The sequence below is a fragment of the Columba livia genome, chromosome 3 (assembly GCF_036013475.1).
Source record: "Columba livia isolate bColLiv1 breed racing homer chromosome 3, bColLiv1.pat.W.v2, whole genome shotgun sequence".
Classification (NCBI taxonomy): Eukaryota; Metazoa; Chordata; class Aves; order Columbiformes; family Columbidae; genus Columba; species Columba livia.
In genome coordinates this window covers 58344167-58368897 of record NC_088604.1, presented here as the reverse complement: position 1 = coordinate 58368897, position 24731 = coordinate 58344167, and the positions used below count along the sequence as shown (strand labels likewise).

The window sequence follows — 24731 nt, the reverse complement described above, 5'->3', positions numbered from 1 at the left end:
TATGCTATTCTAGCTACAAAGCAGGGTAGTTTGCTTGGGGAAGATGATGTTTATTTCATGTCTGTCCATGAACTGTGTAAGCAGATTCATTGAGTGAAAGGAATGGCATAATGCAATATTAAAAAATTAACTTTCTTTTCCCTTTTATTTTTAAAATATTCTAGCTTTATGCTTGGAACTTGCTATCCAATATTATTAGTATTAACATGGCAAAGTGATTAATGGGTATGATTATTTTTTATATATTTCTGATTGTAAGAGTGTGTGTTGAGAACACTTGAGTGCAACTTCCCTGTTAAAACTTTGGTTTTTAATGAGGAAAACTTGAGAGTTCCCACCAAACTTGGTAGAAATAGTCAGGTGCAATATAAACAGTAAACTTTAAGGTTTTGTGTCTGGGGAGTATACAGCTTTTGGAAAAAGGAGGTGAGAGGAGGCCCAGAGTTCTGTCTTGTATTAACTACTTCAGGCATTTAGCTTACACATTTGGAACTGGACTTACGGAGGTGCCATTTACTCCTGCAGGCATCTTAGGCTCTGTGGTTTGGTCTTCAGTTTCTTAAGTGTAGATATTTATTAAATATTTTTGAGCTAAATGTTGTTTACTTAAAACATTAAAAAACTATAATAGCTTCCAGCTAGCCATACTGACTTCTTAAAATATTTTTCTTTCAGGGAACACTTAACTACCCACCCCACTCTCCAATCCACCAAAACCACCCAACCAACTGAAAAAACCAAACCAAAACAACAAACAAACAAAATTAACAACAGGAAAACCAAAACAACAAACCAACCAACCAAAAAAACCACCACACCCCACCCCCCCCGCTGCAAACCCAGTTGATGCTTTAATCCGCTGGAAAAAGTACCACTAGTCCATCAGAGGGCTGATCTCAAGAGAAATTTTAGTACCAAGTTATCAAGGGAGCGCTTTTCCCCCTTCCTTATTTCTTTATGATTTAATAATGTTTTTAACACGATTATGTATTTGTCAATTTGTAAAATATAATTTTCAGGGCAAAATGGCAAATATATATTTATATCACCAAATTACAATAATTTGAATAATGTTCTCTTTAGGAAAAAAGCATAGTGGTTTTTAATGCTATATTTTTCCATATATTATCCCAAACTTTTTTGTTGTTGTTTTGTGTAAGCCATGCCAAAACATGAATTCCTAGTTATTTGTGAGGAGAATCAGTTCTCACCAACATTTTTATTCATCTCACTATATACCAAGATGTTCTTTCAGTTTGAGTAACTGATAACACAAGGCCCCAATCCTGCAAATTCTTGTGCAGCTTAGTATTTTGAGTGTTTCAAAACTATAGAAAAAAAATTATGCAAGCATATATATTCACTGAAAATACAGAAAAAAAATCCCAGAAAATTAAATTAAGATAGAATGTGAAGTATTGCTATATTTCTCATTTAAAATTGTTCTTAAAGCAATAAAAGCATGATTTTCAGAATAAAAGAGTTAATTTTTTTTTTTATTTCCTGGCTCCTAGACTTTTCAAATCTTAGAATTATTCAGAACAGTGAAAATTCCTACTGGAAATTCTGGCTTTCTTTTTAACAGCAATATTTTCCTGTTGTATTCTTCAAATAACTTTATTCTAAATTAATGTAGCCTGACATGATTAGGCTTTTGGACATTAACCCAGTGCTTAGCACACTATTAAATTTCAAGCCCTGTACATAGTAGTTTTGCATGCTGGATTATAAACTAGTCTGTAGTGTTGTCTGTTGCACCCTGCTCTGCTTCATAATTAGTTGCTTTGGGAGGGGGAAAAAACCACAAATAAAAACCAAAGTGCTCTCAACTGGTGATGTTATTACTGCTCTGTGTAAACCTGTAACGTGGTTAATCCATGATAATAGCATTGCGTCCTGGAGGAAGAGGTGAAACTGTAATTGATGCTTTCTGGTTTAGTGAGAGGTTTGTGTTGAGCATGCTTCAAGAAAGCACAGCTAGAATTGTAGTTTTTTGCAGTTTTGAGCTGGCGAAGAGCATGCAACAGGGGATGCTGTTCACTGTATTTTGTCAACTTTTCCCGTTCTTGCATTTTATTTTGAATTGAAGAGAATCTCTTTTTTCATGGAAAAGACTACCATCGATGAAGGTAGAACAAGCATCTCCTTTCAGCATCTCTCTTTCCTTTGATTATTTCTTTATTAGTTAAAAGGGGTTTTTTAGGCTGCCTGACTAGTAAGCCAAAGAACTAATCTAAGATATCCCTCAAATGTTTTTTTGAGTATTTGGGTGAATTTTGAAAACAATTTTTTACATACAGCTTTTTGCCTCTAGAAAGGGATACTGCATTTTCATTATTAGTGTTTGAGCAGCTCAGTTCCTTTTCTTTTGTATCATTGAAGTAATAATGTTTTCTTTAAGGCTGCATTATGTTACAGGCACGAGGTGTAAAGAATAAACAAACAACTAAATAAATAAATGTGACCATTCCTGAATAGAGATTGTAAAGAAACAAACAGAGGTTCGACTATTTTAGGTTACTTCTGAAGTGCTAGCACTGGCTGAAATAAGTTAAATTTGACACAGCTTTTTGTCCTTAGTGCTTTGTACCAGTATAACTATACAAGTTCAGGGTAATAAAAGGTGGCTGCGCTAAAGAACTTGCAATACGCGACATTATACTTGATGATCGTAAATTGAAGATTAACAATCTGAGTTCCAAACCACTGGTTAATGGGTCTGCTTTACATACATCTGTACTAACATATGTATCTGAATATATAATGCATTCCTTACTTGATCATTATTAAAAGTCATCAGGGAAGGTGTGTATTTGAAATCATTTCTGTGGTTGCCTGGCTCACTGCAGAGATTGTGGCGGTCTAAATTGAATATCTAAAGAGCTCATTGCTATGGTATGCAGTTTCTGTTCTATTCACGATATGTAGAACATAAGTTATTTTTATCAGATTAATTTTCAAGTCTCTTTCATCTTGTCTTGCACCAGGTGGTGCTGTGTCAGTAGGACAGCACCTAATTATAGGGATATTAACCAGATTTTAATTCTGCTGCTAATTGTAGGTGAGCCCAAAATGAGAGTGAAAAATAGCCATTATGAATAGTCATTAAACACCTGTATCATATATTGGGGTATTTCCTCTGGGTTTGGCGGTATAATTGATATATCTTTTTTGTTATGGTGATCCCTACCTTTGAAATGTACTTTAAAGGAGAAAAAAGGGAAGATGAAAAAAGACAAACCCACAAACAAACCCAAACCCAAGCAAACAAACAAACCCACACAAACAAAAGAGCCCTCACCAGCTTGTTGAAGGAATGGACTTCTTTTTCCATGAAAGCAAGATCAGAGAAATAGCATTCTGCATTAATTTATTAAAAATAACAAACTAAACCGCCAGATGTTAGTTGTGCATTGCTGGTTTGTGTTTTGGAACTGAGTAGGGAATTATGTAAATCTGTGAAAAAACGTAAAAATCATCGAGACCTGTAACATAGTGCAGCTTTAATACCCTGGCTTATCCTTAACTTAAGTTCAGACTTCATTTCATGCTTCCCAGCCTTCTGTCAAAATACTGTACTGTAACTGCAACTGTACAAGTTGTGAAGTTAATGGCAAGGCTTTTGGAATACTGTATCTGATCTCTGCCTTACAGCACAAGCAGCGCTGCCCTGTGCTGGAGGACCAGCTGGTGGATCTTGTGGTGTATGCCATGGAACGGTCTGAGACTGAAGAGAAGTTTGATGATGGTGGAACCAGTCAGCTTCTGTGGCAGCATCTCTCCAGCCAGCTCATTTTCTTTGTGCTCTTTCAGTTTGCAAGTTTTCCTCATATGGTCCTGTCACTCCATCAAAAGGTAAATTGTTTGTATCACTCACAGTTGGTAAGAGAGATTTTAAAAAAAAGAGATTGTAAAAAAAGGTCACTCATCCATGCAAGAAGTACCTTGTGCGTAACAAATTTTTTATCATTTGCTCTGTAAAAGTAAGTCAAATTCTTAAGTTACATCACTGTGATCTAGGTCTGTTTCCAGTGTATTCAGTTACATTTGGATTCAAAATGTGCTAATATATGTGCTAGAATAAGGAGATAAGCTGGCATGATTCAGAAGATCTGAGCACTCTGTTGTTGCGTCCAGTTTACAACTAAGCTTCAAATAGAGCAGACTCCCTGTTCAGTTTGTGAGCTAAAGAAACATCCATGTAAATGGATGCAAAAGCTTATAGTTTGGTTGTCTAATCAATATAATCAAAGCAATCTAATAGAAGACCATTTGTCCAATTACAGTGATATTGGCAATCGCAGTCTGAAATTATTGTTAATTGCTAAAAATAATTCCATTAGAACCGATACACTTTCCAGTATTCACCTCTTCCAGTATTTACAGTTTCTAACATACACTACGTATTACTTCATCTTTGTTTGTCCACAGTTTTGTGTTTCATCAAAATATACTATGTATATTATGTTTTACTTGTGATGGATTCTAGTTCTTTTTGATATCTCTTTGATATCCTTGAAATAAGTTTTACCAGGGCTGCATTCCTTTCATTACTGTTAATGACCAATTGAGACAATAGGCACTACACAACACGATTACACAAATCTAATCTAAAACTAAAGCAAGCTAGATAAGACTAGAGGTTAAGAGTAGAGTACTGGTTATTAGGGAATTACTGTTACAGATAAAGCTAAAAAGCAAAAAGTACCCTACTGCATCCAGATGAAGCAAGCCCAGGTTGTTCTGGTTCAGAGATTTTACTTTATAGGTAGGGCTGATACAAAACCTGTGGCCTGCTATGGCAATACTGTATTTGCCTACAGGGCTACAAGCTGATGTTTTAAGTCCAATATTTAGGAGTTGCTGATTTTTCAAAACACTAATCCTCAAGACCTAAATACATTTTAAATTTTGTCATTAACTTTTGTGGCCCTCCCAGAGTTTGTGTCTGTGTTACAACTAATGCACCCATTTGCCATCTTTCTGAAAACAGAATCACAGAATGGTTGGGTTTGGAAGGGACCTCTGGAGATATCTAGTCCAACCCATCCGCTAAAGCAGGTTCACCAGAGCAGATCGCACAGGAACGTGTCCAGGCGGGTTTTGAATGTCTCCAGAGGAGGAGACTCCACAGCCTCTCTGGGCAGCCTGTTCCAGTGCTCTGGCACCCTCAAAGTATGGAAGCTTCTTCTCCTGTTCAGATGGAACATGATGTACATTTCTGCCTCAGCCCTGCAATAAAATTGCCAGTAATCTCTGCTGGAACTGTTTTAGTCTGCCCTTCTGCTTTTATAAGAATCTTTGCAGTGATTTTTCTTCAGCATACAGTATTTGTCTGTTATTGAGTGTTTTTGCAGTTGGCAGGCCGTGGTCTCATTAAAGGCAGAGACCATCTGATGTGGGTGCTTCTCCAGTTCATCTCTGGCAGCATCCAGAAGAATGCGCTGGCTGACTTCCTCCCAGTTATGAAGCTTTTTGATCTCCTATATCCTGAGAAAGAAGTAAGTCTTTTCTCTGAAATTAAAAGTTCTATTCTTAATTCAACCTGAGACCTTCCTATGTCTATATTAGTATCAGTGTTAAGTCACTGTTACAGCAGTGTGCTCCATAGTTGGAGAGAGATGTATCATAATTAAATGATTTTTTTTTCAGGATTTCCTTGATATGTTTTGCTAGTAACCACATTTGTGCCATGATTTTAGGGGCAAAAAAGAGTTCTGTTAACTCATGTCTTCCTTCACTTTGGTTTGACTAAGGTTTTGAGGAGTTTGTTAAAGCACTGAGGATACTATTAAGGAATAACGTGGAATTTTACACTGAGAGATGCTTTTGGGTGCGAAGAACTGAACAAGGCACTTTAAATTTGTTTTTTATTAATGGTTACTTAAAATTCATTGGGCAGTAGTAAATCAAATCCTAGTCATGCTTTGTACTTTCCTCTAGAATGAAGGTTCCTGAGGAAGGGGGAGTTAGGGAAGTTCTTAAACTTCCATCATGACAGTGTTGTCAGCATGAAGTCCTTATTGATTGCTGTTATCATACTACCTTCCATTTTGGGTCAGTACATATGTTAACACAAATGTGTGGTGTACCAAACTGATATGTAGGAATTTTCCCCCCTCTTAAGTTAGTTTTGATTCACAGAAATTCTTCAGTACAGTTTGTTTCACAAGCTTGCAGTCGCTTTTGTCAGCACAAAATATGGGAAGAGGCACAGGACTGTTTATCTGTGGTGATGGGGTCTGGGCTACACTCATTTGAAGGTGTTTGTGGGACTAGGGCATTTCTGAGGATTCAGTTTCACAAGCAGTTTAAAGTTATCTATGGCTGTTGCTCTAAAGAGAATGTCTTTTTCTCCCCTTGATTTTGTGTTGCTGCTGTCTCACTTGTGCTATTGGTGGTGCTTGTGCAGTGGTAACTGTACTGAAGGGAAAAAATACAGATGTTGGCGTAAGGAGAGAGCCAAAGTGCCTTTTCCAGTAGCTATAGTATATCTGAGTCTGTAGCCAAAACCTTCTGAATTTTGAAGCATCTCTGGTTCTTTCCGTAGAAAGTGTATTAATCTGTAAGTATAATGGTGATGCGAGACAAAGTTAGGTTTTTCAGAAAATTTTGTGAACTATTATGGAAGCACGTACCATAACTGATTTGTAAATAATGGGTGTGAGGCTGAGAGTAAAAGTATATGCTTTGTAACTATATAAGTCTTGAATTTGTATATTCTGAACATGAGCTTCAATTTGCTGAGGTCTTAAGAGGATTTGTTTTGACTTTTTCTCAGGGTATTTTCTGAGGTCCAGGTTTCTTCCAGACCTCTTGATTTAAAATTGCATTCACAGATGATGGTAGAATCTGTTCTTTAAAAAAGTTGCTTATGGTGCTGCAAGTCAGAAAAATAAAAGCTTGACCTTGAGAATGCTGGCTAAGTTGGTTTTCTGTACATTAATACATGCAACATGTCACGTTCATGTGTTCTTTCCTTAGTGTATTCCTGTACCTGATATTAACAAACCCCAGTCAACTCATGCTTTTGCAATGACCTGTATTTGGATTCATCTGAATCGGAAGGCCCATAGTGACAACTCCAAGTTACAGATTCCCATTCCTCATTCTCTTAAACTTCACCATGAGTGAGTTTTTGGGGTTTTGTTATGTTTTGATTTGTTTCTAGACATAATGAAACAGGAAGCTCCAAGTCTGTATTCAGAATGTATTGTGTGACGGGATGCAGTATAAGGGTTATCACAGTAATGAAGGAGGAGTAAGAACGAGCTCAGTCAAAATATGCTGTTATCATACAGCTAACAAATAATATATTACATCTAAGATTAATAAATCTTTTTTTTACCAATGGAGAATCTGAAGGCAAATTGACTAACTTTTAAAATCATGCTGTGGTTTGGAATGTGTGGATAAGCAGTAAATTGGGTTTTGTCCAGAAAGGTGACTTTTAAAGTGTGTTATTCTCCTGAGGTGTTTCTCTGATAGAGGAAAATCATTACATGTTATGCCAAGGTTTCACTGTGTTGTCTTTTTGATGTTCTGATGTTTTGGGGTTTTTTTTCCTACTATTTTACAATGGATTTTTGACTGGGGTTATTGTGGCTGTAATCTTGGAATGCTTGTTTCCTTCTACTTGATGTTTAATTTCTTTGTCACGCAGGTTTTTGCAACAGAGTTTAAGAAACAAAAGCTTGCAGATGAATGACTACAAGATTGCCTTGTTGTGCAATGCTTATTCAACCAATTCAGAGTGTTTCACTTTGCCAATGGGTGTACTAGTAGAGACTATTTATGGAAATGGCAACATGGGGATCTCTCTTCCAGGCACTAATTGCATGGCATCAGGGTCTATTACCCCTTTGCCAATGAACCTCTTGGACTCACTCACAGTTCATGCCAAAATGAGGTACAGTATGCAGCTAGCTTTTTTATTTAACTTGTAAACCTCTGTGTAAATAATTATCATCAGGGAAGCTTTCCTGTGTCTGGACATGTTACGCACGGAACTGTTGTTTTACTTCATAAATTTCTTAACTCCCAAGTCCTTGTTTTTGATTGAAAAATACTTTCTCTCTTTTTTCCTCAGTCTGATTCATAGCATAGCTACAAGGGTAATTAAGTTGGCTCATGCAAAATCTAGTGTGGCCTTGGCTCCTGCTCTTGTGGAAACCTATAGTCGCCTGTTGGTTTATATGGAAATAGAGTCCTTGGGCATCAAAGGCTTTATCAGTAAGAAAACAATTTTTCCCCTCTTTCTTTTGTTCAATAGCATTTGCTTTTAACAGCAATCAAAGACCATAGTAAAAATGAAAATCTAATGATCCAGCATGTTGAATACATGTATGAATTATTTTAATACAAAAGAAATTGTAATAGTTATCCTAATGCTGCTGTAAATCTCAGATGAGTGTGCTGCTGTCCCTCTGTGCCACCGTTTGTGTGGTCACGACCTTCCTGGTTATGCTGCTTGGTGCAAAAATATGCTTAATGGAAAATCATAAGCAAAGTTAGTTAATTAGATGTAAATTATATTTAATGGTATTCGTTAAAATAGTTTGCATGTCTGCTATATATGTTCATTCAAAAGACTGAGCTCTGCACATTTACAGCATCTTCAAACAGCACTTGCACACATGGTCTTTAGAGGTAATACAATTTTCAAATCAAATATCTGACTTGCAGCTAAACAGCTATCAGCAGTGGTGCCTGTAGTTGTATTTTAAAGTGTAACTACTTGGAAAACTTACATTACAAACTCTTTTTCATAAGGTCAGCTCCTGCCAACAGTGTTCAAATCTCATGCATGGGGAATTCTGCACACTCTGCTAGAAATGTTTAGCTATCGGATGCATCACATTCAGCCTCATTACAGAGTCCAGCTGCTCAGCAATCTTCATTCCTTGGCCGCTGTGCCACAGACTAATCAGAACCAGCTTCATCTGTGGTGAGTATTTAGCCATAATCTCAGATTCCTCCTTCATCACGTGCTGAAAGCTGTGCAAGAACTGTTTTAAAAGGGACATGAGTATGTCCCAGTCTTAGTTCTGTGGCTAAGTTGTGTTGTGGTATCTCAGCAGGTTGTGTTTCAGGAATAGAGTAAGATGTTAGCAGTAGTACCCTGCAGAGTTGCTTGAGGCAGCCCCTTGCACAGGCATGGCGGCGGTGTCACAGGCCAAAACACAGCAAAGTGCACCAGAACCGTTGTGTTAGGAAGTGTAATTCTTGAGCAAAGTTAATTTTCAGTCGGATCAGCAAAATAATCTGATTCATCCTGCAGCTGTAAAGGAGTTGATGCAAAGCTATGGTGGCTGTATGTGAACCTGAGTGGAGGAAAATGTTCCACTTCATTGTATGGTGTGTGCCAGTGTAAAACGTGCATAAAACAGTGACTAATTTGGATACAAGAAAGATGGAAAAGCTGGTTAGAGAACTTCTAGAGCTGATAGGCAACTAGCTCTAAGGAACAGCTTTGAGTTTAACTTACTGTTAAAAAAATTAAAGGATATATGAGATTCAGTTTGTATGTAGAACATGGGATTTGTTACAGAAAAGTTGGGGAAAAGAGTGTCCATTCACTCCTAGAGTAGAATACTTGTTATGAGTATATGACGGAGACAGAACAAACTTGTTATTATCAGTTCATATCAAGGAAGTCTAATTACACAGTAATTTCTTAGTCAAAATTCAAATTGCTCAGTTGCGTATCCTTTATCAAGAATAAAGAGAACAAGTGAAGACAAGTTTCTCCTTAAATTCAAGGTCTTGTTTTTTTTATTCACTTAATTCTTGTTTTGTTGTCTTAGTCTGTGAAATATGGATGTTAATCAGTCACTTTTGATAAGTACCGTATGCAGCTAGAATGGCGTAAACTGGCTTTGGCATTTCAAAGACACAATGTTATAAAATTATCTTAAATTACTTCAAACTATTTGGTGTGAAAAGCACTAGAGCACTGGAAAATAGTGCTTTTAATCAAAAGCAGTGCTTCCCCATCTCTTTAATAAGGACAATTTATTGCTGTCTGCTTCAAGGTGATAGTCAGTTTTAAACTTCCCCATGCATTATTTATGCCTTTTTATTCCATTTTTGTATACATTTATCTACATATGCATGTTTAGACAAAAATGTTCAAAAAATAACAAAAGCAGAGGCGTCTCTAAATTGGAGAGATTTCAGACTTTATCAAGGGCTGTGCACCTGGAATTTTCACTAAATAATATTTGAGAACTTTATTTGAAAATAAAGTACTTAACTGTTGTTAACGAGTTTATTAAATAGTGGAAAAAGCAAAATTTTCCAAAAGGTTAAGAACATCGCTTTCAAAACAAATGTTTTCATGTTATCTGAAGCAGAAAATGGAGGAAAAATAGGTATTTTTTGGAATCTTAAGAAGCAGCAGTGAAAGCATTATTTGCCAACTGGACTGTTCCTTCTTTCAGTGTCGAGAGTACTGCTCTAAGGCTAATCACAGCTTTGGGCAGCTCAGAAGTCCAACCACAGTTTACACGATTCCTCAGCGATCCCAAAACAGTTCTGTCAGCAGAATCAGAAGAACTCAACAGGGCTTTGATCTTAACTCTAGCAAGAGCAACACATGTGACAGGTAATAGCAGCACCACGAGGTGATAACATCGAAGTGAAAGCTGCAGTCAAGCCATTTCTCTAAACTACTGTTTAATAGAATATCCTGGAAATAGCCCATACATTTTTGGTTTTGAAAGAAGTAGAGTTTTAATTTCCAACTACATGTTTTTAGCCAAAAAGCTGTATTAAAACGGTAGTAAATCAGCCATTGTTTAAAAGTTTATTTTTGTACAGAAGTACAGTGTGACTAGGTTTTCTACTCTCTTATTTTCCATTTCATTATTGTAAATTTAAATGTTTGGATTGATTACTGATACAAACCCATGAAATGTTCACAGCAAGTATGTTGCTCATGTGGAAGCCACTCCCTCTACAGCTCACCTTTAAGAAAAAGTGGTGTGTGGTTTTGGTTTACTTTCTTGGGGAAGCTTTTGTTGTGTGTTTTGGTGTTTTAACAGTGTGCAGAGACATGAGTCAGTGTTTTTTTATTTCTATAGCTTAATTGGGAAAGGTACTGCTGAGCAACCTTTTTAAAGCAGTATAAAATGGCATCTGGCAATTTCATCATCATCATCTTGCTCAGATTTTTTTTTTTTAAAGTTTAATCAGTTAATCAGCAAAAGCTTGTCTTACTGTCATTACAGGAAATTAAATAGACAATCTTAAAATTATGATTGCTTTATTTCTAACTCAAAACCCAAAAAGAATTTTGTTATTGCTGATAGCATAAAAATAATAATATCCAGCTTATTCTATAGAGTACTGGAGATTGAAAGAAAGGGGAAGGAAGGGAGAAGTTGGCCAAAAAGGAAACCCTGTTGAACTAGCAAAGCCTTGATGCATGTGACTACAATAGGAATACCAATAGGAAATGGTTTTTTGTGTGAAATACTAATATCATCAATCCATTTTCCAGACTTTTTCACAGGCTCTGATTCAATTCAGGGAACTTGGTGCAAGGATATATTGCAGACTATCATGAGTTTTACACCACATAACTGGGCATCACATACACTAAGCTGTTTTCCAGCTCCTCTGCAGGTAATAGTTTCAAACTGATGATTTTATAATTGGAAATACGGAGAATTTACTCTCCAAACAAGATCCTTTGCCTTTTGCTGGTTGGCGAGATTCTTTCCCTATCCATACTACATTAAACTCAAATCCCTATAGAATGCAGCGTGATTGTAACATTGCTATTCGTTCAGAAACGCATTAACTTACCCTGGAGTATTCTAAGGCCAGGTTTGGCCCAACATACTTCCATGGGAAGTATGATCTTTTCAAAATTAAAAAATAAAATAATTTTAAAAAGTTAGAGAAGCCTTTTTTTCTTGTGGTAATTTGTCATGTAGCTTTGTTAGTGACGAAAGAGTCACTGTCGTGTCACGGTGAAGCAACAGCCCTACCTTGTAGGTTTGTATTGCGCAAGGAAGTAGGAACTCGTAAGATACTAAGTCAGGCGCAGGTTTGCCTGTTGCAGTGTTTTATTCTAGGCTCAGTCACAGCAAGGCCTGCTTGATTTCAGGTATTCTTCAAACAGAATAATGTACCTCAGGAAAGCCGGTTTAACTTGAAGAAGAATGTGGAAGAAGAATACCGCAAATGGAAGTCTATGAACACCGAGAATGAAATAATCTCACACTTCTCCGCACAAGGTTCATCCCCACTTTTCCTTTGTCTCCTATGGAAGATGTTGTTAGAGACTGATCACATTAATCAAATTGGCTACAGGTGAGCTTAAAATATGTGCTTGCTCAGAGTTGCTGCAGCAACATTCTCAGTTCTGAGAACATAGGCCTTGTGCATTAACTACTTGATTAGCACTTTTTTTATTAATTCAGAGAATGCAGAGCATGGAAAAAAGGAATGGAGCTTGGTATTAGCAAGCATGTCATCATAATTGTGCAGTGTTTAAGATTGTTTATACCACACAGAGTCTTCCTGGTAAGGACAAGGATGTGAGGTGTTGGGTTAAGCAGCTTATTTGTAATGGGAGTGTTTTAGGCAATCTGAAACAATAAACAGAAATATAAAGCATTTATTTACCTAGCCTTTATACATCAATAAAGGCCAAATATTTTTATAAAAAAACCAAATGTTGGATTAAGATGAAAATTTATACAGAAGTAGTACTACATTTTTACTTGTTCACAGTAGTAACAGCATCAGCTCTAGCTGTGAAAAATAAATTCTTACTTTTCAGGCCTTGTTAGATCTGTTGAAATAATTAACATTTATGATAGCATGTGTTACTCTTCTGTGCAATGAGGAAATGCCTGTGTTTTAATGCTATGGTTATATTAGAATGCATACTGCAGCAAAATGATGTTGAGTTGCAGAAGATTGTCCTAAATAAAAATGCATAACTAAAGCATGGGTTCTTGACAGAATTCTATACGTAAGAACTGGTGGACTTGCAACATTTATTCTGATTATTATCCAGACTTAGGAATTCTGTTGCTTTAAAGGTGAGGTTTCTTTTTGGGGTTTTTTTTTTTGCTTTGCTTTGGGGCCTTCTTCATTTAATAACAGAAGATTTTTTTTGTCTTTTTTTTCTTTTTTTTTTTTCAGATAGATGTATTAAAACCCACTAACTCTTATACATCCGTAAAAATGTGTTGAGAACAGTAACAGTTACTTGTTGCCTTCTTTTTTTTTTTCCTTTTTCCCTGCCAGAGTGTTAGAAAGAATTGGGGCCAGAGCTCTGGTGGCGCATGTCAGGACATTTGCAGATTTCTTGGTGTATGAATTCTCTACCTCTGCAGGAGGCCAGCAGCTCAATAAATGTATTGAGATTCTCAATGACATGGTGTGGAAATACAACATTGTAACACTGGATAGGTTGATACTGTGCTTGGTAAGTATTGCCTTAGGAGATAAGATGCCAGTTCTTCATGCAGATTCTGTCTTCTGAGTCACTTTTGTAGGAGCAATCTTTTTAAAAATGCAGTAGTTTTAAATAGTCACTATTTGCTAGCCCAATAATCAAGTAAAATAATAGATTACTTCTATAAGCAACATAAAACTTGAAATTTTACATTTTTCTTTTCTCTGTTATCTTATGGTAACCATTGAATTGATATTATTAAATGTAGTTATTAGTGCTTTGGGTTTCTGACCTCAGAGCTATACAATTATTTCTGCAGCTTGAAAAGGTAGAAGGGGTATGGCATTCCATGATTCAGAAGCAAATGGAAAATCTTGTACCCATTAGAGTATACAACCTTGGCTTAGAATTAGCCTGTTTCTTTGGAAAAGTAGGAGAGAAATAGTGTTTGGCATTCTCTGTCTTTCTAAGTTATCCTACAAAGTAAAGTAGAATTTACTTAGAGAGAATGAAATTTTCTATCAGTAGTTATCCTTTACTCCTGTTTTAAAATCTCATGTTAATGTAAAGCTGGCTGTTTGAATTTTAGTTTGGTTTTCAAACTGAAGTCCAAACATGTCAGAGGGGCCAGAACTTTGAAGCAATCTTAACTTCATTAATTGGTTGTTTTCAATAAAAGAACTGGCAGCCAAAAGAGAACTGCAGTTCTTGGAGAACATGCCGTCACTGGCGAGTTTGTAAGACTTTCTGCCCATGGAATAAAAAATGTGATGGGTACTTTTCTCAGAAGGTGATGGAACCTGCGTCTGTTCTGTCTCTTCACTTGAAAAATACAGTTGAGGGTCTATATGTTCAGTGTGAATTTGTCTGCAGATACACCAAATATGCAGCCAAATTTTCTAGCTAGTGTTTAGGGGTTATAAAGCAAACAGCAGCGCCAACTCTAATTCCATGTTTTCTGATCCATTTTGTTTAAGGCTATGCGTAGTCATGAAGGAAATGAAGCTCAAGTCTGTTACTTCATAATTCAGTTACTCTTATTGAAGCCCAACGATTTCAGAAACAGAGTGAGTGATTTTGTGAAGGAGAATTCTCCGGAGCACTGGCTGCAGAATGACTGGCATACTAAGCATATGAGTTATCACAAGGTATCAAAGCTAATAAAATGCTCTTATTGTGACGCTTTCTGTGGAGATGAGATCAGGCAAAGAGTCTTTGTCTGGTAAATGACAGGACAGCTCTGTCAGTTTTTGGAGTTACTTAGTAAGTAGTAATTTATTTGGGGTAGTATTAAAACCAAATAATCACTATGTTTGTGTAATAATGCTAAAATTATAATGCAGTGATATTCAAAGATGGAAGCAACTAAAGAGTTGGTTGGAGATTCATTCTTTCTTGCTCATGTAAATCCAATCATTTTAAAATCTTATGTTTACTGAAATTCATTTAGAAGAGTTTTTGTACATGAGGGAGAAGGTGTTTCCTTCTGTTGTTTTATGACTATAACAATAGTTAAACCTGCATTTTCTCCTAGTTGTTAAAGCTTCTTCCATCTCCTATGTGGCAAGAACATGATATCGTGAAATGTTAGGGAAGGGGATTGCTGAGATTTTAATGCTGCTGTAAATACAGTGGCTTCTGATGCCTAGAAAAGGATGTACCAATGGGAGCTTCTGTCAAAAGATAAATCAACACTGAGATGAAACAGATACAAATAAACTCTCGTGTAGCTGAACACATGCAATCTAGTTCTGATCCAGAAGCTATTTGGTCTGTGTTAGCCTTATAGTGTCTTAACAGTGTCCAAAAGTGTGAGGGTGGCAAGGAAGGAAATGGTATTAGCCTGGGAAGTGCTCTGGCGTGGCTGGACAGTTACTAGAGCCAACCTGGCATGTAGAAATTTCAGTCACAGGTAAAACACTACAAGCTCAGCCTTCGCCTATGCTCATTGGGTGTGTGGGTACACTCCAGTTCTTTGCCAGGGACTTATTACCTGCATATTATAGTATTTCTGCTGTTCTGATTCAGTATATGATGCAGAAGCATTCAGTAGTGCTGATGTCCCCTAGGTTTTCTATTAAAATCCTTGACAAGGAGTACATAAGCGCTGGCTGCTTTCAGCTTTGCCTTGGGTCTCTTTGCCCACTTCAAGCAGTGGTGAAACTTTGTTTTGTTTTGTTTTTTTCTGAAGAAGTTGTTACCTAGTACTTGTTTCCCTCAGAGTTGAATTTTATTTAGTAAGCTTTACAGTGAAATCACCTCGCTGCATTTATGTGTGATAAGGAGGGATATGAAGCGTCTACTTAAAGCAATGTAGATGCTGAATGTTTGATGAACTGCTTTTAAGGAAATAGCTTTCAATTTTGTTGGATTTCTTTCCCTCCAGAAATATCCCGAAAAGCTGTATTTTGAAGGCTTGGCAGAGCAAGTCAATCCCCCAGTTCAGATCCAGCCCCAGTACCTACCAATTTATTTTGGAAATGTATGCCTGCGCTTTCTGCCAGTGTTTGATATTGTAATCCATAGATTTCTGGAATTGCTTCCAGTGTCCAAATCACTAGAAACGTTATTGGATCATCTGGGAGGTTTATACAAATTTCATGGTAAGTTCAGTGAATTTTAACCCACTAACAGTGAACTTGCTTTTATTCAGGAAGTTCTTGCTAATTCATGCTTCCTTCACACCTTTCCCTTTTATTCCCTTCTAGTAGTAAGTACTTGGACCAATGTCCCAACAAACTTTCTGTTACCAAGACTAAAACAGCTAAAAAGCAATTCCTCCATCTGTCCTTGTTTAAGATTCAAATAATTTACCTGTTTCTTTTTCACACTTTTATAACTGCACTTTTGTAATATGTTTTTGTATAGATGACATTGCTATGTTATGCTCAGACATTTTAGAATATTCTTTCTTTACTGAGTCTTCATACCTGGATTCTTCCTATTTAGTATATTTTATACAAAGAGGTGATTTAAATTATTTACTTAAAAATATATTAGTATTATCATTAAGATATGAACTGTTAGTAATACTGACTTTCTTTGCTTGGCTTCTGCTCTTCTGCATGCACACTAAAGTATATGTACAAGTTTATTTTGATTGAAAATCAGTTTTGTATAGTGAAATAGAGAATGTGAGACAATTCCATATGTGCCATTTTTAAATATATACACTTTACTCTTGTAGAGCTCTTGATTTTGCTTTTATGTTTGCCACCATAAGCTTAAGTGAATGCTAGAAGTTACTTCTGGGTGATGTTTTTTCTTCTTGGCAGACCGTCCAGTGACTTACCTGTACAACACTCTTCACTATTACGAGCTGCATCTCAGAGAGCGCCCAAACCTCAAGAGAAAACTTGTCCATGCCATAATTGGCTCTCTCAAAGATAATCGCCCACTAGGCTGGTGTCTAAGTGATACTTACCTCAAATGTGCTATGAATGCCCGAGAAGAGAATCCGTGGATTCCTGATGACATTTACTATTGCAAGCTCATTGGAAGACTAGTAGACAATATCCTTCTTAAAGTTTGTATTAAGTAAACTCTGCCAGTGTCTTTTAGCTTTTTTTCATCAAAATATAAAGTTCAATTTCCATTTATGCAAATATGAAATAAAGCTTAGTCTTTATTTAGCTGCAAATATCAGTCTAAAATCATGTTAGTTTACTTCAGTGTACATTTTTTTCTATTCTCCACATGGACTGAACTACACTAGTAAAAATACGTTGAAAGATATGGTGAAAAAACAGTACAGCTATATAATTATTTAACTGTTCAATGCATCACTTAATACAGATACTGATGTTTATACATTACAAATTGAATTCTAATTGCTGCATAAAATCAGCTTGATACAAGGCATGAATATTTTAAAAAATGTAGAAAATGAGATTATTTGCAAGCAGCGCCGCATTTTATACAGTGTATAACTGGCTGTGTGTAATTGAAGATCAGTATATGTACTGTTAGCATCTGCTGAGAATCTGTTTTTTAGGAGGGTAAAACCAGAAGCTATGGTTTTAACACAAACCTACATTTTCTTAATTGCTGTGTTTTATTAGCTTTTACAGTTATGACTACAGCTGATCTGAATTTCTGTGGAAACAGCTGGTAAACTCCTGCACTGTGTTCTAGAGAATAGCGCTAGTGAAACCTTCCTGGATGTCGTCTTCTTTCTGGATCAGATTTACAGGAGTTGACAAATTTTCTGGATGTTTTTTGTCTTTCTTCACTCCTCTTCCCCGACTTGCCTTTCTTCTATGTGTAACTTGAAAGAAGTTTATTATATCTCTCTAAAGAAAGCTAAAATTGCATAACCCCCTGCTTTTATGTATAAGTTAACAGTGTGTTTGAAGGTCTTTTCTATATGTAGCTCAAATCAGTTACTCTTGGTTGGGAAAGTGGAATATTTTCAGAGACTAAGCAGGTGCTAATTTTGCATAAACTGTCACCCCCAAAGTCTGCTAGAATATCTTATGCAGAAGTAGTGGCTTCAGATTATGCAGAGTAGAAAATTCTTGTTATTTTTGTTTTCTTGCCTTATAAGCAGATGGTGAATGAGATGGTTGGTATCGTTTTTTCCACCTCTTAGTCAGGGAAATTTATCCTCTGCATGACCTTGTGTGTGTAGTGTATGCATAGCTATGTATTCACACAATCCTTCAGTGACTGAGTATCGTTGCCATATATTCATACTTTTGTCCATATGCCCTATTTTTCTGAAGTGCAGTTGTTTTAGTTGTTCTCAGTAACTTTTCAGTTCAACTTAGTATGTTCAGTATACACATAAACATTTTTAAGCAGCCTGCTGCTTACACTGGTCCTTGTTGGGGCAGCTTTTTTTCCTTAATCCTTGTCACCTATGGCAGGCAAATCACCTGGGCCATTTCCGAATTGTGACTGGAGGTTCAATGAGTTTCCCAACCCCGCTGCCCACGCTCTCCATGTCACCTGCGTGGAGCTCATGGCTCTGGCTGTTCCAGGGAAGGATGTGGGCAACGCGCTACTGAATGTTGTGCTGAAGAGGTATGTTGGCTCTCTGAAGCTGTTTTCTGCAATATATAATACATTGTTAGAGATTCCTAAGGTAGTCTGTGATACTAATTTACTTTAGGTTTTATACGTTTTTAGTTAAGTATAAATACTTTAAGTTTTATGTGTAAAGTATTTTTGGAGGACTAACAAGGCTATAGGGATCAAGCAGAAAAATCGTGTTGGATTTCTGTGCTGTAATGGTTTGTGTGTGCCTCAAGAACAGATGATTCTGCATGATCTCCTTAAAAGACAGAAGAAGACCTCACACATGCAAAGAACTTGTCTGGTGGCAAAAAGGCTGGAAAAAGCTTTTTCTCTTTTCAGCTGTGCTGGAAGGAGAACATTTCTTGAGTTAATATTACAGCATCTTTGAACACAAAGAAAGGGGACAGAGTCACTGGCAGGACACTGCATCCTTCTGATGTAAAATCAGAGGTGCTTTGAAACAGAGTGGTGTGCCAAGGCTGGCTTTTTGTCTCGATGCATTAAGTTTGACCCACAGATCTGTTTCTTGCTCAGCCACTGTGGAAAGAACTAAAGGAAAAGAAAGGGCCTAGTATTCTTGTTGTGATTCAGGTGCCATCTCTGAGCAATAACAAACTGAAATGATCTGTTTTCAGCCTCATTCAGCTTAGTACTCTATTATTATTCTTAGCTCTATTTGGGGAATCAATAAAACCTCTTCAGTAGGAAGAACAGTGTGATAACAGGCTTTGAAGCTAGAAACACAAAATCATGCCTGAACAAGGTTTTGCAAGCAACATCACATTGGTGTTTATACTGTCTGTTGGCTCTCCTAAATACCTCTTTGTGTATAGTTCTCTCAGCTTGAGAAATATTGGTTGCATAAGTATACCTTGTCTTTAGGTTTGTGAGAAGCACAAATTGCAATAGTGAATTTTGAGCTTCAGTTTTCTTTTTCTGTGTCTCTAGTCAGCCCCTGGTGCCAAGAGAAAATATCACAGCTTGGATGAACGCAATTGGACTAATTATCACAGCCTTACCAGTGAGTCAATATGTTGTATTTTAAAACAAAAAAAAGTCTTCTTCCCTGTAAGGATTATCATCTTTCTCTAGTATGCTGTAAAAATTTCTGCAGTTTGCAATGTGGTAGCCAACATCTGTAGATCCCACAGATAGCTATTCAGAAGGCTACTTGCATGTTTGAGAAACACCTACTCCAGCATGGAAAAATTGACCAGGTTTTCTGGTTTTCTATTATGCTTTGAGGTTAGGGTTAAAAGAAGTAAATCACTTCTATTTAAAAACATAGTTAAATGCCACGTGTGTATTAATTGAGAACTGAAACTATGAAATAAGATCATCCATAGGGGGTTCTGATGCAAAGCTAATTTTCTATTTACGTTTGCACTTGGTCATCCTGTATGGCTTAAACCATGTAAGTGACATGTGCCTACAACAGCAAAAGCAAACGTATGCAGTATTAGAGTTTGTGTATCTATAGAAACTTTGATCTTCTGAACATAATGACTCTTAGTACCTGACCAGGACTGCCTGAATAATTTTGATCTTCCTTACCTGTTGCTTATATGTGCAACAGTTATCCTTTCCTTACAACTTCCCCAACAAAATGGTTCCTTTCCTTGGAAAACTCAATGATTCTATAAGAAAGCCAACGTGGATTTAATCCTTATTATTTTTATACTGTTTCTTATTACTCTTACTGTTTCCTCTCCTTGCATTTTCATCTATATTCTTTGACTTCTTGAGGTTTTTTTTGTTTCCTGTTTCCTTCTTGGATTTTTGGTCTGTTTGTAGCTGTACTCTGAAAACTCAGAAAATTCTCAGTCTCCTTCCATTAAGGCTTTTTCCTCTGCTCTGCTTCTTTTGGGGACATTTATATTAGCTAGCTAAATAAATAAGTTCATGAAGTATGTCTTGATACCACAGCCTTGAGTGTGCTACGTCCACTAACATGGACGCTTTCTGTATTGTGCTTCTCAGTTTTCATATTTGTCAGACAGGGTAATATACAACCATGTAGTTGAAAACATTTTAGAAGTGCAATAATCGTAGAAAGAGTTGAGGAAGCATTGTCTTAGATGGTGTCCTTTCAAAAGCAATTCTGACTTTTTTTTTTCCCCAGGAGCCATACTGGATTGTTCTCCACGATCGCATTGTGAGCGTTATCAACAGTCCCAGCTTGACGTCAGAGACAGAGTGGGTTGGTTACCCGTTCCAGCTGTTTGACTTCACAGCGTGTCACCAGTCTTACTCTGAGATGAGTTGTAGCTACACTTTGGCTTTGGCACATGCTGTCTGGCATCATTCTAGCATTGGACAGCTTTCTCTCATTCCTAAGTAGGTGTAATGATATTTGATGATTTAATTTGTCTTCTAAGTTCCAAGCATATTGTAGATAACAAAGCTGTACCTGTAGCACTAATACCTGCAAATATGTCCAGGGGAGCTCCAAAACTCGCCAGATAGATCACAGGGTTTTTATCCAGCTCCCTCTTCCACCAACCTTGTTATCTTGTATGCTTGTTATCTGTAAGCTTCGGGGCTTTTGTCTAAGAGCGTGACTTCTTTTAATGACTTTTTTTAATCTTGATTAGCTTTTATGCTTTTATTAATTTAAATTTTTCTTAAAAGACTGCTGTAGCATATTCCTAAAGCATCCACTGTAATCTGTAAGTGTGTCCTTAATTCTAGCAAGTACACTCCAGCTGCAAGTTGAGATGCTTTGCTGACTGAAGGATGTGGTAGTGGTCCACTTAATCATTAAAGCAATTTAAAAGTACCACTGTGTTAAGAAGTTGATTAGACTTTCCCCAGTACCATGCTAGTGAGAGAACTAACAGACTTCACTTAACTAAGTCTTGAAATATTGGACAAAAATGAAGGTGCTATGACATATTCATCTCAATCCTGAACAGGTTCCTTACAGAACTATTGATACCCATAGTTAAAACGGAATTCCAGTTACTCTACGTTTACCACCTTGTTGGGCCTTTCCTACAACGGTTCCAGCAGGAGAGGACACGGTGCATGATAGAGGTAACATCTAGCTCTTGCTCTGCTTCCTACAGTGTATACAAAATGCATGCATTTCTTGAAGACCTTGCTGAAGTCTAGATAGCAGCTGAATGCAGTGAACTGTAATGTCTTTATTTCTAGAAGACTCAAATCTTGTGCTAAACTTTCCTAGTTTTTTTTACTAAGGTCTAATTTTTCAAATTTTGTAAACACTTACTCAAACCATCTTCCAGTCAATGCCGTTCAAGCACTATGTAGCATGTACCAAAATACTATTGTTGCACTTAGAGGAAGTTAACTTGCGAAAATGGCATAGTTTAATTATGCATAGTGGATGAGTTAGACCTGCCCATTTGTCCTGGCAAGAAAGCAGATAGTCAGGAATCACAGATACTTAAAAAGCAAGATCTATATTTATTACACTATTTATTTCTACTCTAAAGCATTTTAAAAACAGTTTTCATTTGGGGTGCTCTTTGTGTCTGTGGAAACAGATTGGAGTGGCATTTTATGAAATGCTCCTGAATGCGGATCGGTACAGCTCACACCTGAACTACATGGATCCTATATGTGACTTCTTGTATCATATGAAGTATATGTTTACAGGTGACAGTGTGAAAGACCAAGTAAGTAAACAGCAGATATTTATATTTTAATTATCTTTCTTCCTATATAGCGAGTTAATCATTCTATGAGTTATTTTTAGAGGTAGCAGTATAACAAAACGCCCAACGACTGACCAGTCTCTACATGCAAATTAGGAAGTTGGTTCACCTCTACAGATTTTAAAGCTTTAGATGCAGTAGACTGGGTACCTCAGATTTCAAAACAAATTTCAGTAGTCTGAAATTTAAGATATAGCTTTAGGGTGCTTTAAGTACTACTATTAAAGCAATCACTGAAAATAAAGCTGTTGGATGTTTTGTAACTTTTCCTCATTTCAATCTAGACCTTTTAATTTTTTGTCTAATTCTGATTCATTGATATAATTTGACATGTGACAAAAGCAAGAATGCATCCATGTTCAGTGAAAAATCGTTCACTCTGGTTTATAGCAGTATGCATTTTTAAAATTGTCACGTGTGAATTGTTTTGCAAAGCTTTGGTGTAAAACTGTTATACCAGGGAGGGTGTTTTTTAAGGTTAGTTATCAGGAGAGGTCCAAAAGTTAACATGGTGAATAAAATATTAACATAAATAGCATTATTTACTGTATGTTTTTCCTTTTTTCGTTGTGCTGATGTGGTGTTTGTGTACAAAAGTGGCATATGTCAAAATACTCCTGTTTTACCAAATGCATTTCTTGTTTTTTTAAACAGGTTGAGAAAATAATTTGTAATTTAAGACCAGCTTTGAAACTTCGGTTACGCTTCATAACACACATCAGCAAAATGGAACAAGCTGCTGTTCAGCAACAACCTGTCAATAATGGGTCGCCAGCACAGCAGCCTAGCCAAGTGCCTGTCAACGTTGCTTTGCCGGTTACACAGTGAAGTGGAGGGTTCTGCTGGCCTCGATGTGACAGCTTCTTTCTGGTGCTGATCCAGGTGAAACATCAGCTGATCTGAAATCTGGTCTGCTGTATAAAAGGAAAGAGAACCACGTCCAGGTTTCTGCTTCGTTTTCTTTTGCATAATGAAGTCATGTAACTCTGTGCATGCCAGTTTTCTTACCTGTTTATATCAGACACTAGATGAGGGGTATGTGGCCTTTCTCCGAAAGCACCAAGTAGACTCTCTGCAAGCAAATACATGAAGTTCTGAAGTGTTTACAATATCCTGCTCCCTATCCTGGTTTGAGTCGTCTGGATTTTTCCTTTCTTTCTGTCTGTGATACAAAAGGACATTCAATATATGTAGCCTGGTAGAAAATAGCCCTTTAAAATTTGGGTTCCGCCTTATTGAAAATTTCTATTGTTTTTGTCCAGCAGAAGAATTTAAATTCTTTTCGTCTTTTCAGCAGACAAGTTAAGCACTTATACAGAAATGCTCCTAGACAGAGATTGCATCATTGTATTCAGTTAATTATGACATCCTCCCAAAGACTGAGAATGAGCTTTTGAAAATACCTGTAAATTTTGTATGTACAATTTACATTTAACAGGTGAGCACCAGGGGTTTGATTTAGCATCAATTACTAGACTGTTAGTTTAGTACCCAGAAGCTATCTCTATTGAGTCTATTGGAAGTCTGCATATTCAGTTCAAGATGTGCTGATTTATATTTTATCTTTCCTGTATGGAAAATGGTGTAGTTTTTTATCAAGTCAATCACATGAATTTTATTGATATCTTCTTATATTTTAGATTTGTATGATATTCACCTTTAAGTCTTATGTGTACTGTGTTCAGTGGGTTTTGGTAACAGTGGAAAGGCTCGATGTTTTGTATATATTCATCTTATTTGACGAACTTTTTTAATTAAAAAAATCCCACTGTATTAGTATTGTTAAGTTTGTTTCTTTTTGATACCCATTACCTTAAATTGACCATACCAAGTATATTTCCTTCTCTATCAGCTTTACAATAATGCCAGTTTTAACCTGTTACAAATAGAGTCCAGATCAGTAAGGTCAGGTTGGATTTGTATCTCTCTATAAAGATTTCACAGTCATGAAGAGGAATTGTTGATTCAACAGATGGAAGATTTTCTTGTCTGTTTCTGAAGGACAGCAAACCTGGATCGCTGGAAATTGCTGTTGTTTGAATTGTACGTGAATCCTAAATTCTGCCAAGTGTATTAATACTTTGAGTAGCTGGGAGCTGTGAGTACTCTTCGATGAGTGATGGAAGAACACGTTTACCTATTGTATGCTATATGTTTGGTTAAAAAGGTCTTGTATTCCATTCCAGAGTCAAGTGACTCTAATACAGTTGGGTTTGATTTTGATAACAAGATGAACATAGGTGGTGTCCAAAAATCCAGCAGATAATTCCCATAGGCTTTCTGGGGCAGACCTGAGAAGCAAAATTCTGGTTGTGGGTTTGCAGACTTCTGTTGATAATGGAACTGTGTTAAGACTTCTCTTCCTGAACAGTTTTTGGAGCACACGAAGAGCCTGTAGAAAGCGCATATTTCATGGCTGTGCAGCATTCATGTTCTAACTGAGCTAATGCTGAGACCACTGGCATCTTTTTGAATTGTCATACTTCATATTGAAATAATTTTGGTGCTTGATGTGGGACCCAGAGTGTCCCTATTAATATTTAAACCAGCACCTGTTTGCAGTGATTGCAGAGAGACTGTTGAGGAAGCTGGATAACTGTCTTCAGAAGCAAATC

General features: G+C 36.7%; 1 protein-coding gene across 2 annotated transcripts in view; it reads left to right on the top strand.

The window, feature by feature from the left end:
* MED23 (mediator complex subunit 23) overlaps nt 1-23889 on the top strand; it is a 38087-nt gene extending 14198 nt beyond the window's left edge. For both annotated transcript variants that reach the window (XM_005509384.3, XM_021297132.2), the window contains 19 exons: nt 3655-3855; nt 5358-5501; nt 6985-7130; nt 7664-7909; nt 8090-8232; nt 8773-8947; nt 10443-10606; nt 11504-11628; nt 12116-12321; nt 13267-13447; nt 14395-14565; nt 15804-16020; nt 16693-16929; nt 18277-18442; nt 19385-19457; nt 20559-20773; nt 21352-21472; nt 21946-22077; nt 22771-23889. In XM_005509384.3, coding sequence (XP_005509441.2) covers nt 3655-3855; nt 5358-5501; nt 6985-7130; nt 7664-7909; nt 8090-8232; nt 8773-8947; nt 10443-10606; nt 11504-11628; nt 12116-12321; nt 13267-13447; nt 14395-14565; nt 15804-16020; nt 16693-16929; nt 18277-18442; nt 19385-19457; nt 20559-20773; nt 21352-21472; nt 21946-22077; nt 22771-22944 — 3237 coding nt within the window. In that variant the 3' untranslated portion in view covers nt 22945-23889. The remainder of the gene's footprint in view (nt 1-3654; nt 3856-5357; nt 5502-6984; nt 7131-7663; nt 7910-8089; nt 8233-8772; nt 8948-10442; nt 10607-11503; nt 11629-12115; nt 12322-13266; nt 13448-14394; nt 14566-15803; nt 16021-16692; nt 16930-18276; nt 18443-19384; nt 19458-20558; nt 20774-21351; nt 21473-21945; nt 22078-22770) is intronic.
* Nucleotides 23890-24731: the final 842 nt, after the last annotated feature.